The sequence below is a fragment of the Pygocentrus nattereri genome, chromosome 24 (genome assembly GCF_015220715.1).
Source record: "Pygocentrus nattereri isolate fPygNat1 chromosome 24, fPygNat1.pri, whole genome shotgun sequence".
Lineage (NCBI taxonomy): Eukaryota > Metazoa > Chordata > Actinopteri > Characiformes > Serrasalmidae > Pygocentrus > Pygocentrus nattereri.
In genome coordinates, this window is record NC_051234.1 from 2,776,669 (window position 1) to 2,793,231 (window position 16,563).

The following is a 16,563-nucleotide window of genomic DNA, read 5'->3' on the forward strand; positions in this document are numbered from 1 at the left end:
TCACACATGTTTCCATTGAGATATATTCCATCGATGTTACTGAAAGAAAAGCTACCAAAATAGTTAGAAGTTGCATTTTATTCCTACAGAGCAATGGGGGTAAATCTCATTTGTTGCAGTAGCACCACTATGTGGTCTTTTCAGTTACAGTTTCACAGTAATTTTGCTGTTTTATGTTGCGCCCCCCCCCCCCCCCCCCCCAAAATATTCTAAATACAGAATTTTACTATGAAAAGTACAATTAAATGTTGACATCCTGGAAATACTTTGGCATTTTGAGATTTGAGATCGGAGGTCTTTAATTAAAATTCAATGAGCTCCAGTTAGAGATAATATCCTCAAGCGAAGGTCTGGAACATCATAATGTCTGACCTGCATCGTGACTCAGCGCCGTATACTGTTTACTGAAGTAGCCGAGTAGGAATATCAGCATCTTATACAGTCGAACTGAATATCAGATCAAATAAAGTCCAGTTCGGTCAGATTTCACCAACATTTACTGAACATCAGATCAAATAAAGTCCAGTTCGGTCAGATTTCACCAACATTTACTGAACATCAGATCAAATAAAGTCCAGTTCAGTCAGATTTCAACAACATTTACTGAACATCAGATCAAATAAAGTCCAGTTCGGTCAGATTTCACCAACATTTACTGAACATCAGATCAAATAAAGTCCAGTTCGGTCAGATTTCAACAACATTTACTGACCATCAGATCAAATAAAGTCCAGTTCGGTCAGATTTCAACAACATTTACTGAACATCAGATCAAATAAAGTCCAGTTCGGTCAGATTTCAACAACATTTACTGAACATCAGATCAAATAAAGTCCAGTTCGGTCAGATTTCAACAACATTTACTGAACATCAGATCAAATAAAGTCCAGTTCGGTCAGATTTCAACAACATTTACTGAAGATCAGATCAAATAAAGTCCAGGTCGGTCAGATTTCACCAACATTTACTGAACATCAGATGAAATAAAGTCCAGTTCGGTCAGATTTCAACCACATTTACTGAACATCAGATGAAATAAAGTCCAGTTCGGTCAGATTTCAACAACATTTACTGAACATCAGATCAAATAAAGTCCAGTTCGGTCAGATTTCAACAACATTTACTGAACATCAGATCAAATAAAGTCCAGTTCGGTCAGATTTCAACAACATTTACTGAACATCAGAGCAAATAAAGTCCAGTTCGGTCAGATTTCAACAACATTTACTGAACATCAGAGCAAATAAAGTCCAGTTCGGTCAGATTTCAACAACATTTACTGAACATCAGATCAAATAAAGTCCAGTTCGCTCAGATTTCAACAACATTTACTGAACATCAGATCAAATAAAGTCCAGTTCGCTCAGATTTCAACAACATTTACTGAACATCAGATCAAATAAAGTCCAGTTCGGTCAGATTTCAACAACATTTACTGAACATCAGATCAAATAAAGTCCAGTTCGGTCAGATTTCAACAACATTTACTGAACATCAGATCAAATAAAGTCCAGTTTGCTCAGATTTCAACAACATTTACTGAACATCAGATCAAATAAAGTCCAGTTCGGTCAGATTTCAACAACATTTATTGTCAGTTTTCTCTTTTTAGATCACGTCATGTGGAATAACTTCCCTCTGACTCACTTTCCTCTCTGACTGCTGTTTCTCTCCTCGTCCCTCCCCTGTGTGGCGTCACTCACTTATAGTCTCACTGCTCATCATAATGCACAGACCTGATTGGCTGAGTAGGGTCACGTGTGATATTTACAAGGAATGCGATTGGTCTGTGAGTCTCCCAGGCTGCTAAAGTTACCGTAAAGACTAGAAAAGCTACGCCAATTAAAACAGGACCACCCCGCTGAAATTACATAGTTCTCCATATTTATCGGTTATAGGTCCAGGTCCGCACAGGACAGCATATGGATCCGGACTCTGACCGCGGTCCACCTATTAGTGATCTCTGCTCTAGATACTCAAGCATAGCACTTGTAGTTTACTGGTTATTGTTTTTGTTTTTGATGTCTGAGGAGTGTGGAGACTGTTTCATCTAAGACCAAGACCCAGAGCATTCGTGCCAAGACCCAGAAACTGACCATGATTTTATTTGCCTTGACCGGTGTCGAGGCCAAGAGCAGTAAATCAATTCCCCAGCTCCTCTGAGCATTCTTAAGCTTAGCGTCGGTTTGGCTTTTGTCTCATTCTTGTTGCTTAACTTGTTTACCGGTATTGAAGAGCTCAGCTGTTTGCTTGCCTGTTGAAAAAGGGAAGCCACTAGATAAAATGAATGAATGTCGATAGCAATAAATCTACATTTTAATCGGACAGTTTAAGTGAAGTCGATCTTTCGCTTGTTTCCCTCTTTTGTTTTACAGCCTGCAGTTTCTAGCGTTCGACACGGAGGCATCTCATGACATCCTGAAGGTGTGGGACGGCCGTCCTGAGAATGAGATGGCTCTGAAGGAAGTGAGCGGCTCGCTGTTGCCTGATGGGATACACAGCACGCTCAACGTAGTGACCATCCAGTTCGAGACAGATTTTTACATCAGCAAGTCTGGCTTCGCTATCGACTTCTCAAGTAAACTACCACTACTTCTTGTTTGTGAAATGCAAATGCACGCGAGCCGAGATCAGCGTCGATGTGCCGGGCTCCTCACTGCTTGCTTAGTGATCTAGATATTCCACTTTAGTTTATCTCCAGATCCCAGTAATCCTGAATTAGGTTGTTAATTACCTGTAATAGCGTACTCTATAAATAATGTACGTATTCTATAAATAATGCAGAAAACGGTGCATTCTGGGTGACAGGGATCAAGCTGATTATCAGAAACGTTAAAAAGTTGAATTTTGCAGTAATTATTTATTATTTGAGAAGTATACTGGGGAAGCGACCAGTATTTATATTTATGGCATTTGGCTGACGCTCTTATCCAGAGCGACTTACAGTTTGATCATTTTCACACAGGTAGGCGAAGGCGGTGTTGGGAGTCTTGCCCAAGGACTCTTCTTGGTATAGTATAGGGTGTTTACCCAGGCGGGGCACTGAACCCCAGTCTACAGCGTAGAAGGCAGAGATGTTACCCACTACACTAACCAACCACCTATTTATGTTGTTTCTATTTTAAAGTGCATTTGAAAGCATTTCAGATTTTGGTTTTTGGTTTTCCAGCCATGCCTTTATTTTGTATTTCAGTTAACCGGTTCACTCTGTATTGTCATAAGCGAAAGACGCTGACTTTGAAGTCTTAATCACTAACTTAAGTGTGTGTATCCGATGTAACGTGATGTTTACTGCATGTTGTGATTCATAAATAGAGCTAGTCAGCTGCGGGTGCCTGTGGTGTGAGCTGTACGTCAGTGTTATTCACAAAAACAAAAAAATGTAAATACAATTAAATTCTATGTAGAAATGCAATATTGTTATTGAGCATGTAAATAAGCACAAAACTACCAGAGTATTGGCAACCAGGGAAGAACTGTAGTTTAAATGACACCGTTTGTCAGTTATCACTAAAACATTAGGCTTACCTTGTCTGTTCTCTCCGTTTAAGATAAGAATAAGGCTATCATATCATAAGATGAAGAAAATAGGCAAGAGCATTTTTTTTAAGAATAGCTCTTGTTCTTAGCAGCGGTCATAAGAGAAAAGGGAAGAAATAGTGTAAGGAAACGAGAAATATTTGAAGGAATAAGAGTTAAAAAATGTTTACTACTACTTCTGTGAATCTGGCCCCTGTGTCCCGAGTCAAAGACCAAGCACACAGCTAGCATTACCTGGAGACGGCTTTTCAGGAGGCATTCATTTTCCGCTAAATGATCTTAATCCGAATGGGCTGAAAATGCTGCCAGGATCCGGTGACTGGAAACTCTCCACTGTTTAGATAGATTATGTGTGTGGAGGGGTTGGGGGAGTGTGAAGGCACCTGCTGAAACGCTCCGCAGGGCTGGGTGGACGGTTCTGGCTCGGCGCCTGTGGTAATGTCATCTCCTGCCGAGCCGGCGAGTAAAGCATCAGACCCACTCAGCCGGCGGCTGTTGTCGTTGTTTTCACAGGCTCTGTGGCGACGGCCTGCAGGGACCCAGGCACGCCCATGAACGGCACGCGGAGCGGCGAGGGGAAAGAGCCGGGCGACTCGGTGACCTTTGTGTGCGACCCTGGCTATGAATTACAGGGGGAGCCGCGTATCACCTGCATCCAGGTGGAAAACAGATACTACTGGCAGCCCAGCCCACCTACCTGCATCGGTGAGTAAGGATTAGAGCCACTGAAGCCTGAAATTTAGCCTGAGAGCATTCTGTTCCTGAGTCCATCACTCCATTTACAGTCCTAAAGGACCCGAAGACTAAAGAAAGGTCAACTTTCCAAATGACTGTGCTTGCTGTGTTATATTAGCTGCCGTGTTAAGTAAGGTAGTGAGGGTGAGAGCTGCGAACTGACCGTCGATGACCAAAACAACTAACAAATGAATTACCTATTTGCATAACAACATGTTATGTTAACTAACATTGTTGCCAAGGTAACAAAGTCGCAATCCTATCCGCAGGATTTTTTTTAGTAAGGGTTTTCTGCGCATAGGTTAAGTCTTCAGTGTGTGCATATTCCTGGTTATTGTGCCTGCTATGTTACCATAGTGACAGTGTAAAATCCCCGACCATCCAGGGGCGGAGCTTGCCTTTTTAGTGTTTGGGTCCAAGCTGCAGAATTTGTATTGTATCCAAATCCAACGTGTACATTTATTACTGCGATATTACTGTTAGAGTTGTTGCTGTGGAAGCAGAATATTTATATGAATGAATGTGTTGGACTGCAGTCATATCTATTTATACCGACGATGACAGCTGGCATAAGATCATGGTTAAACAAAATGACGGTAAAATACATTTCTGTCCAAACTTAACGTTAAAATCCATTTTAACAAGTTTGTCATCTGTCACTGCTTCCTGATATGGTTTAGTCCAGATAAAGACTACGCAATGCGTTTGGTTGCTCGCCTCGTGGACCTCATTGGACTTTACTGCTAACAATACAAGGGAATCCTGTTTCTATATTAAAATCTGTTTAGGGTAATTAATGTAGGGAAAGAGAGACAGATTGAAAAATGTGTGTATATACAGTGTGTGTGTGTGTGTGTGTGTGTGTGTGTATATATATATATATATATATATATATATATATATATATATGTGTGTGTGTGTGTGTGTGTGTGTGTGTGTATGTATATATGTGTGTATATATGTATGTATATGTGTATATATGTGTATATATATATATAATGTATATGTATATAAAATACTTGTTGTGGCCTCCCTTTGCAAAGGTAACAGCTCTTCTCCTATAATGCTCAATAGAGTGAGTGATCTGAGGCCGTTTCTTCATACAGAACTTCTCCAGGTCCTTCAGGTTGCCCACGCTGTGGGCTCTCCTCTTCAGCTTATTCCCCAGGTTTTCTGGGTTTTAGGTGAAGGGCAAAGGCCAAACCTTAATTCTGTGGTCAGTGAACTACGTTTGTGTTGATTTTGTGTTGATTTGTGTGCTTTGGATCACCGTTGCTGAAGGATCCAGTCATGGCCCAGAATCCTGGCTGAGGCAGTCAGGCTTTGATTTTACTTTTGCTTGTACTCGATGGAGTCTGTGTTACCATGTATCTGAAATTTGCCCAGGGTCTTCAGAAGGAAAACGGCCCGACAGTCTGGTGTTTGTTGCCAGAAATCGTTATTTTGGTCCTCTCTGACCACAGAACACAGTCCTGCTGAAAGTTCCCGTAACGTCTGGCAAACTGTGGGAGCTTGAGTTTCTCGACAGCTGAGGCACCTTTTGTTTTGCATCATTGCTGTTTTCTCTGGTCTTTCTCATAACGATGGATGGCAGAGTGAATTTAGCCTGTGATTCATGTCATGTATGTTCCTTAGTGAATTCAGAAGTCACGGCTGACCACTTAAGTGCTCTTAGTCACTCAGGTAAAACTTAAAAAAATAAAATATGAGTGGATCCGCTCTTGGTTTGTATGATACGTTCTGAACAAGTGGTACGTTTGTGTAAGATGATCGTTTAATGGTGGTGTGAATTCACTATTTTTGTAAGCTGCTCTGTTTTAGCTTTGAACACATCGTTACTCTTACTGCTAAATTTGTAATAGCCATGCAGTCCAAACACTGGCAGTGCAGATTTTAGAGTTTTAATAGAGTTTAATGTGCTAGTTTTTGTGTTATGCAGTAAACTATAGTGTATTATATTCCTCAGATGACCGAATGTTCTGTTTTATAGCGATCAGTGTTCTCTCAGTGCGATAGCCAGCGTGGGGGGCAGTCGTGGGCTGGAGGTTAGGGAACCGGCCTTGTGACCAGAAGGTCGCCGGTTCCATCCCCAGAGCTGACATTACATGACTAAGGTGCCTTGAGCAAGACGCCTAACTGCGCTGCGGATTGGGCTGCCCAACGCTCACAAATGTGCTCACTGCCCCCTTATTGTGTGTGTGTGTGCTCATTAGTGTGTATGTGGTGTTCCACTACACAGATGGGTTAAATGCGGAGGTGAAATTTCCCCATTTGGGACTAATAAGGGTCTCTTGATTAATTATGCAGTGTATCATGCAGCCACTGGTAATCCCTAACATGCCTAGTCACTGATCTGCAGGCAAATAAATACAAAAAAGCTAGCATTCATGTAACGCTTACCTCTGCTGTCAGGGAAAACGGCAATTCTGTCTGCATCCAGCGCAAAATAAAGTGTTTTTATCCTTTCAGGCAGAAAAAAGGAGCTAAACTGAGGTAACATATTTAGGTAGCCAGCTACAAAAAATAAAATAAAGAAAAAAAAATGCGCTTTAAAGCCAAATCCAAAAACAGATGTATTTTTTCAGAAGGTACTCCCACCTTGAAGATACATCAGAAGTTTTCTTAGTCTTAGAATTAGTGGAAATTCTCACTAGAGACTTACTTACTGCAGCCCTGATGTAGAATGCAAATAAGCATGTTTAATGTAAGCAGATGTAGTGATGGCTTCATTTTTCATTACTGTCCCTTTAACAGAGGCTGTTGGGCTGAAGATTGTTTTCCCCAAAGTTCCACCCTGCGAACCGCTTATTAACTTTTGAAAGCATGCTTCACTGATTCAAGTTGCATATAAGGTCTGTTATGCCACCTCTGCAGTGGCATAAATAGAGCGCAGTGGCCTAAAACAGCATTAACAAAGCATTGGAACTGGATTGGACTTAATGCACCTGATACGGCTCCGTTAAAATATGCCTAGATCGGCATCCCTATCGGTGCGACTTTTCAATTTGCAGAAACCTTCGCCTGAGACTTGGGGAATATCGGGGGCGCCTCATTTCACACCTGTCAGGGCCGGCAGAATGCCTTAAAAGGCGTCCGGAAACGAGTTTTCACTCTTTCAGAACTTATAAAAAGGCCCGTAATAATAAATCTCACTGACAGAAATATCTGATCCAGCACCCGGTCAGCACTCAGACGCAGGCGTACTGGGGCACTTGCTCAGTCTACTTGCTGAGGAGTTGTCCCATGATAAATGTCACCAGGAAATTACGGGAATTCTGCAAGCACCTGCAGTTTTGGAGAACTATTTTGTCTGACAGCTGTCATCAAAGCGCTCCCAGCTTCTGTTTCCAAATTCATAGTGTGTGCTAGTAATGTGAGACTAAATGATGTGAAGATGATGAAGTTTGTCATTTGCGGGCTGCTGCCAACACAAGGCAGCGTTTTTTTTGGCTGACTTGATTTGACATATGCTTTCTTTGCGTGCAAGTAGGTGTTGATGTTGTGAAAATACACAGCACCGCGGGTAACAAATGAATTCCCCCGAAATTCCAATGCAGGCACCATATTCTTGGAGATATTTCCACGTCCTAAATACTTTGCACTGTTCAAACATCTCATTCATTAATAATAGTAAAAGTTTACTGCAGGTCTCGGTTCACTTGGCAGCACTGCTTGACTTTGCTACACTGTCTGCCTTTGCTTAATTGGTTTCCTGGACCCAGATTAAGCTTGGGCTTAGGCTAAGTCACAGTGTAAATAGTGGTGTTCTATTGGAATTGGTTTGTAGTGTTGGACTAGACTTAATTCCTGTCGGGGGAGAGAAAAAAAAACAACAAACCCTTAGAGTTCTGCTGCCATGCATAGGCACCGGTCAGTCAGGGGTGTTCATAATAGCATAGTGTATATGCAACGTGGCGTCCCTACAACACTTAACTATCCCAGTTCTAAAGTTTATGTGGCACCAAAAACAGTCAGAATTCCTCCACGTTGAGAGAAGCCAGTTGAGGTGGTTCGGGCATCTGGTAAGGATGGCCTCTGGGCGCCTCCCTAGGGAGGTGTTCCAGACATGTCCGACGGGGAGGAGACCCCGGGGAAGACCCAGGACACGTTGGAGGGATTATATCTCTCGACTGTCTTGGGAACGCCTCGGTATCCCTCCGGAAGAGCTGGAGGAGGTGGCGGAGGAGAGGGAGGCCTGGGCCTCTTTGCTTAGGCTGCTGCCCCCTGCGACCCCGACTCGGATAAGCAGTGGAGGATGGATGGATGGATGGATGGATTCCGTTACAGTTAAACTGGCAGTGTGTTTATTAATATGTTATAAGCACGTATGTGATTATCTTCATACGTTTGCTTCAGTCCAGCATTTATTGGGCGCGTAAATGACCTCTACATTTGACATTTTTTAGTATACTGCCCAGTAACTTCCGATTAGGAAATACTTTATTTGGGAAGTTCTGACATTACTGATAATAGTAATTGACTGTAGCGAATCATACGCTATCTTATATTACATATTCAGTACTACTTTAGTCAGGGAACATAACTGAACCATAATCCACTGAGATGATCTGTTCTAAGCTGGACTGACTCCACACACCCCGCCTCGCCTCCAGGCTTTTATTCTACTGCTCTGTTTTAAAACATTCGGTTATGAAAAGGAACAAATACCAACTTTTCACCTGGAGAACCTGATTTAAGCTCCACAATCAGACCTTAAACCCACTGCTGGAGCTTTGAGGGTCCTCTTACATTGTTTGTACCTTGAACGAAAAATGTGCCTGCATGGTGCCTTCATTTCTAACAGTGTGCAAACGCTCAGTTATTGGATGCACGAGGAAGAACGGTCGCTCTCTACATTCTGTTCCAAATAACCAGGTCAAATCAACGTGGCTCAGTTTTCAGTCGGGAGTTAAAGTGACACCCAGCACTGAGAGTTTGTAGCAAAATTTTTTTTGCCTACTGATTTTAAAATCGGGCTCAGTACGGCTCCGGATTCGCCCGCTGAACAGCTTTCTCGAGACCTGCTGGAGGCACTGTAGATGATAAATAAGTCATCGTTTTCATTTGACACGTCGTTTATTCAGTCATGTAGATATTGGTGGGAATTTAACCAAATGGCTGATGTTAGCTAAGAATCAGAATCAGAGTACTTTATTGATCCCAGAGGGGAATTGCAGTTGTTGTTACAGTTGCAACCATTTATGTAAAAGAACAAACACTTTAAGAATTTAAAACAAAGATAAAGAGAAATTTGCAATATGTACATGAGATTTAAGCTGTTATGAATACAGTAAAGTGGCTGTGATAATAAATATTAAACATCTAGTATAAGGCAGTTCAAATGATTGTCCCTCTGAGTTTTTGCACCCTATTATTATTATTATTATTATTATTATTATTATTACACATATGAACTGTTTGGTATTGAGTTTTGCGCAGATGATCCACACTTAGTGAATCACACACTGAGGGGAGGAGTTATAGAGTTTGACGGCCACAGGTGAGAATGACCTCCTGTGGAGCTCTGTGGTCATTTCGGTAGAGTCTTGCACTGAATGAGCTCCTGAGTCTCATCACCGTGTCGTAGAGTGGGTGGGAGCCATTGGCAGACAGCGTCTAGCTTGCTAACGTTAGACTAACGTTAGACTAACGTTGGCTACTCGTCATCAAATGTTTTGCGTCTGTGATGCAAGACATCCACACGTTTACCGTATTTTTAGAACGTTTGTACGATGTCTTGACCTTTTTTTGAAGCTGCTATTAGTAGCTGGCTTTTCCCCACGTTTAGCTAGAACTGTGCACAGTTAAAGCCTGTTAGCTAGAACCGGTTAGCCAGCCGGATACAAGCTATCTAGCTAACATTAGCTCGTTAGCTACCAGCAGAGTCTTGGTCAACAGCGGAATCCACGCAGTGATTATAAAGTGGTTAATCTAATTCTCCAGATAAATGAATGTTAAGTGATCAATATGTAAGACATACAGGGCTGTGCGAAAGTCTGAGGCCCCCAAGATTCATTTTCAAAATCTATTTATTTGTGTAGTTTGTGTTTATTTGCTGAGAAAAGTGGTAATATTTGAATAAACAAACTTTATAGATTATTAATTAATGATGAACATATAAACAGTGATGTTCTGGACGTTAGTGTGTTTGTTTACCCATCTCCAAGCGTCTCCTCGAGGAAGCCCAGTATTATATGTAGTTAAAAAGCAGCTCCTGGTTTGACCAATCAGTGCTCAGTAAATTGAGCTCATGATGTAATTGATGATATTAACGAGTCTCTGTGGCGGCTGTGAAGGTGTCCAGGAAAAATATGGACCCGAGAAATTCTTGTTACTGTTTATAGTTTTTCTGTTTATTCTAATTATGCATACGACTTTATTCTAATGTATATTGTGATAAACTCACTGCTGAGGTCAACTGGTTAAACATTTGCTTAGACGCCTAAAACTTTCACACAGTGCTGTACGCAAATGAAACCGCTCTAAATATATTCTTAAAGTATGAACTGCAGCGTCCTCTAATTTAAATTAACCAGATAATCTGATCAGCTTTTGTTACTGGGTGGAGTCCGACATTGACCAAGAGCCCTTGTGGCCTTTCTCACGTCTGTAAGGCACCTGCACCCCATGAAAAAGGGAGATAGAATGCCAGAATAATGTTCGTCCAGTTCATATTCAGACCATTTTTACATATTTACACAATAGTAATATGAGGCTGAAGATGGCTTCCTATTCGCCAGCTTCTTGTTTGAATTTTCCCGTTCCACCTTAAATGTTGCAGCAGTTATTACAGTGCGGCTGCACCATGTAACGCAAAAGCTTGGACAAGAATCTGGTGAGTTGGAAGCTTCAGCTTTATTTGTAATGATATACACTCACCGGACACTTTATTAGGTACACCTGTTCAATTGCTTGTTAACACAAATAGCTAATCAGCCAATCACACGGCCGCAGCTCACTGCATTTAGGCGTGTAGAGGTGGTCAAGACGACTTGCTGAAGTGCAGACCGAGCATCAGAACGGGGAAGAAAGGGGATTTAAGGGGCTTTGAACGTGGCGTGGTTGTTGGTGCCAGACGGGCTGGTCTGAGTATTTCAGAAACTGCTGATCTGCTGGGATTTTCACGCACAACCATCTCTAGGGTTTACAGAGAACAGTCCGAAAAAGAGGAAACATCCAGTGAGCGGTCAGTTGTGTGGACGAAAATGCCTTGTTGATGTGAGAGGTCAGAGGAGAATGGGCAGACTGGTTCCAGATGATAGAAAGACAACAGGAACTCAAATAACCAACCAGAATCTCTGAGGAACGTTTCCAACACCTTGTTGAAAGTCTGACATGAAGAATTAAGACAGTTCTGAAGGCAAAAGGGGGTCCAGCCTTTTACTAGAAAGGGGTACCTAATAAAGTGGCTGGTGAGTGTAGCTGAAATGTGAAACCTTCGTAGGGCTGGCTACAAACAGAAATCTAAGGTGTGGGCACGTCAGTGTGGCACAGGCTGGAGATCAGATCATATCAATGTGGCCTTACTTGTCAGAACTTGAAGAGGGAGATTCTAAACAACAACCTGGCCCTGAACCTGAAATTCGCTGCCGTGTAGCAGCTTCTCAGTGGAGCTGTTTACGGTCAGACTTCTGTTTGTTTGCCAGCTAATCGTAGGTTTTGCATTTCAGCTATAATGTTAACAAGAAGCTGAAGTCGGACTCTAACTCACCAGAGGCTTCGAATTTTCCTGTTCCATCTTAAATGATGAAGCAATTACTGTCTGCCTGGGGCTGTCAATCAACCCACTGGGGTCCACACCCACACAATAGCATGATATATATATATATAAAAAACACTTTTTTTTGGAGAGAAGATTGGAAAGTCAATAAAATGTGTGAAATTATTTTCAGAAATATTTATTTTTCACAGATTTAAAAAAAACCCCAAACAACTGTGCAGGGCCTTTATATAGCTCATTCTTGCCAGTTGGTTCAAAGTCAATTTAAAACACATTTTGAACATTTTACCTGACTTGGACTTTATTTATTATTTATTATTTAATTTATTATTATTTTCATGGTTTTTATTATTGACCCTATACCTCAGTTGTGTTTATTTTATTAAAATAAGTAATGAAACATTCCATTTTTGTCATTTTACCAAATATTTTTTTTAATGACTAATGACTTGGCGGCACATTTACTTCAAAACAAGGGGATCTAGTTGCTGACCGTGTGGCCGTGAGGGAAGGGATGCGGTTTCAGTTTAAAATACCGGGCTGTGGCTGAATTAAGGCTCCACCTGTGGAATAAAACTTCCAGTGTTTCGGGAGTGGCGTGAGGATGTGAGACAGCAGTTTTTTGAAGAAAGTTTTTTTTTTTCTGTTTAAAAATTAAACTCATGATAAATGTAAATCTTTCAGGTTGCCTTTTTTAAGAAGTCTAGAAGGTCTTAAAAATAAATAAATAAATAAAAAGAATGTACAATGTATTTTACAGGTTGAAATTTAGGGCGTAGAGTTTACTTGCGATATACTTTTAATTACATCTATACTCACACACATTTTGCTTTAAATCCCCGGTGGCCACTGCAGCTGCTGCTACAACTACACTGCAGTTTCTATTTATGTTTGTATGTTTCAATGTGTACTTGTACTGTTTTAGCAAGTGTGCGCCACCCATTCAGGCAAGCTTATTAACAGCACATTAGCAGACACTCTTGCGCTTGTACTTGTGGTCCAGTTCGAGATTTCACCGTTGCCATCAAGCAGGTAAGGGCTGGTCCATTTCAGGCTTTGTAGGCCAGCATCAGGGTTTTAAACCTGATGCAGCTACAGGGAGCCAGCGAAGGGAGCGCAGCAGTGGGGTGACGTGGCTGAACTTGGGGAGACTGAAGACGAGCCCTGCTGCCGCATTCTGGATGAGTTGCAGAGGCTTGATGGACGCATGGGAAGACCAGCCAAGAGCGAGCTGCAGTGGTCAAGCCTTGAGATGACCAGAGACTGCACTAGCACCTGGGCAGCCTCTTGGGTGAGGAAGGGTCGGATCCTCCGGATGTTCAGGAGAAACCTGCATGGCCGAGTTAGGTTCACGATGTGAGTCGAGAACAATAACTGGCCATCCAGAGTCACACCGAGACTTCTCGCCTCTACAGACGGAACAATCAGAGAGTTCCCGAATGAGATGGCGAGATCATGTATCACCTGTAGTCGCAGGGATGAGTAGCACCTCAGTCTTCCTAGGATTGAGCTTCAGGTGTTGAGCTGCCGAGATGCGTCTGGAAGCCTGTGTGTCAGAGGGTGAGAAAGAAAGCATTAGTTGAGTGTCATCAGCATGACCGTGATAAGAGAAGCCATGGGATGATATTCCATCACCAAGAGAGTTAGTGTAAAGAGAAAAGAGAAGAGGACCCAGCACCGAGCCTTTCTATTGAGGGGTGGCTGCCCGACAACCCTAAGGGCCATGGTAACAACGCATAACTGCACATATGCGCGTAGTAGTAGTGTCACAAGCGCAGGTAGATGGAGCCGAGCTCCGTCAACCTCTCTTTAAAAGTTTCCACCATGGTCGCTGTTGTTTATGGTTTGGTCAGTGTACGGTTTCACTGTCTCTGCTGTTTATGCAGGTCCTGCGTCTTGCAGATGTCGCGTTCATTTTGGAGGACTTGCACCACCAGCGTTTCAGGCGAGCGCAGGCTGTTCAAGGCGGACATCTGGCCCGCGCATATGTGGAGTTATGCGTAGTTACTGTGGCCCTTAGAGTTTTCAGGCAGCCACCACTCAATAGGAAGTACCCTATAAATGATAATTATGCCGGATATAACAAGTAATGCCTCTTAGCCAAGTCATTTTAAGCTTAGTTCCATCTCACCCAGATTATCTGTCTCACCATGGATCACTTTTCAATGGCAATCAGAGCTGAACTTCTAAACAATCACGGACCGCCTTCTGAGGGAGGTGGACTCTTCTGGTCTTTTCTTTCACTTTATTTATTTTTTTTTTTGTGATGTTTGAAGCATCAATCATGAAAAAGGTCTGAAAAGAAATCACACAACATAGCAGTTACTCCTCCAATAAGTGCTGACGTGGTGGCCGTGAAGGCAGTATTCCTTCTTACCATTAGAAATGCTTTGTTTCCACATGTTTACATATTTGTATTTTCCGTCTTTGTGAAAATAAGCGGCTCAACTCCTTTGCATGTGTCCTACAACTGGCTGTTCATCGTAAATGACATGCTTTCATGTCCACGCACGGGTGAAAGGATCATAGCTGGAGTTAAACGATGTAGCAGAGAAAATTCTCAACATTAAACTCAGGAATCTGGTCTTGGGCTGTTTTCGTTTGTAGCTCGTTTGCTAAAATCCACCCGAGTTTGATTGGGCCGCACCAAACAAGGTAGGTGTGAAAGCGGCTTAAGCTGAATGTGCTTCAGGCCCAAGATGTCACCCTTACCCAGGCTTGAGAGCTGAGCCACAGCACATCTCACAGTGCGCTTTACAGTATGTGTTTAATGTAAATGCGTTGAAATCGGGGTCTTATATTTAGGAGGCAGGACATTTTTTGTTCTCAAGCTCCAGAGCACCCACAGATCTGGCAGCTATGCCACTATCCACGCATAACTGACAGTAAATCAGGAGGCTCGTTAAGTAGCAGTTTAATTGATATTGGCGAGGGTGTTGGTGGCTGGCAGATGGTTGTCTGATGCGAGTCAGAGATCAAATAGAGGGGCCTTAGTTTGCTAACATAAGAAAAGAGTTGAGATGCTGAGATTTGAACCACAGTGCAGTAACAAGTGTTCAATTACAAAAATGTTCCACATCCACAAAGCAGTGCAGTCTATGGGCAGTGCAGTCTACGCTAGGTGGGTTTTAATGGGTTCAGCTGATGAAATATTGAATGTACTTTTTAGCGCTAAGTTTCTATTAAAAGCTACTTTGATGAAGTGAAATGCTTTTGAACGTTTCGGCGGTTTTGACATCTTGCATTTTGAGTCGGTACCATGGCAACTTAAGCATTATCTGGCAATTTGTTAATCATAGCTAATAATTATATAATTGTTACCTGTGCATTAATAAATGCTATCATTTGGATTATTAATCATTTAGGCAAAAATTAAAGCCCTGTAAACATTTTGCTGAAGTATATTGTTTGTAAGCGTGGGAAGTAAAATTAAATACCTGTAGAGATGCAAATGTACACAGTGCCCCTCCACAGATATTGCCCCCCCCCCACCCCCAGAAAACATTCTTTATTGCTTATTCTTTTGATCTTATGTTCAAAATATTAACAAAAAAATCTAACCTTAATACATTATTTGAAAGAAAGAAAAAAATCTTGCCATGAAACTTTTTTTTTCTCAAATATGAACTATATTCTCATTCATATTTCATGTTTTAAAGACTACCTGATCGATTAGGAACACAAATGGTCAGCCATGTCTTCATGTTGCACTGGTGTATAAATATGAGGTTACACACAGGCCAAATTCCATCTCTTGTTTGTGTGAAGATCAGAGAATACAGAAATGATGTGCAGCAAAAGGTTTTGTCAGGAAATGTCCAACAAGAAAATAGTTGAAAGTATAAATTTCCACCAGCCAGTCTTATTAGAGTGAAGGGTTGTTCTGCCGGTCTCTCTATGGGGAAAATGAGTGGACAAAACTACCGTATTTGGGCAAAATGAAGTTTGACCTGTGGAGGAGTTTAGCCGCCGTTCTCTGTTATTGAAGTCTGTGCTGTGTATTTGTAGACTGCAGGGTAAGTCTATATTCTGTTGTCAAAATCTGCGCTCTTGAGTTGAGGTCACTACTCTGTACTGGACGTCTGTACTGTGTATTTGAAATTTGTAGTTTTGTAGTCTGTTAAAAATCCTTCATCAGTAGTGGAAGTCTGTAGCCTGTAGTTGAAGTCTATAGTCTGTAGTTAATATCCATCATCTGTAGTTGGAGCCTGTAGTCTGTAGTTGAAATCGTCATCTGTGTTGGAAGTCTGTAATTAAAATCCATCGTCTGTAGTTGGAGTCTGTAGTTAATATCCATCGTCTGCAGTTGGAGTCTGTAGTTAATATCCATCATCTGCAGTTGGAGTCTGTAATTAAAATCCATCGTCTGTAGTTGGAGTCTGTAGTTAATATCCATCATCTGCAGTTGGAGTCTGTAGTTAATATCCATCATCTGCAGTTGGAGTCTGTAATTAAAATCCATCGTCTGCAGTTGGAGTCTGTAGTTAATATCCATCGTCTGCAGTTGGAGTCTGTAGTTAATATCCATCATCTGCAGTTGGAGTCTGTAATTAAAATCCATCGTCTGT

The 16,563-nt window shown here is 41.8% G+C and overlaps 1 protein-coding gene across 3 annotated transcripts in view; it reads left to right on the forward strand.

The window, feature by feature from the left end:
- The window catches only part of csmd3a (CUB and Sushi multiple domains 3a), a 534,059-nt gene that overhangs the window by 267,244 nt on the left and 250,252 nt on the right, over nt 1-16,563 (forward strand). For all 3 annotated transcript variants that reach the window (XM_037534188.1, XM_037534189.1, XM_037534190.1), the window contains exons 26-27: nt 2,376-2,578; nt 4,054-4,245. In XM_037534188.1, coding sequence (XP_037390085.1) covers nt 2,376-2,578; nt 4,054-4,245 — 395 coding nt within the window. The remainder of the gene's footprint in view (nt 1-2,375; nt 2,579-4,053; nt 4,246-16,563) is intronic.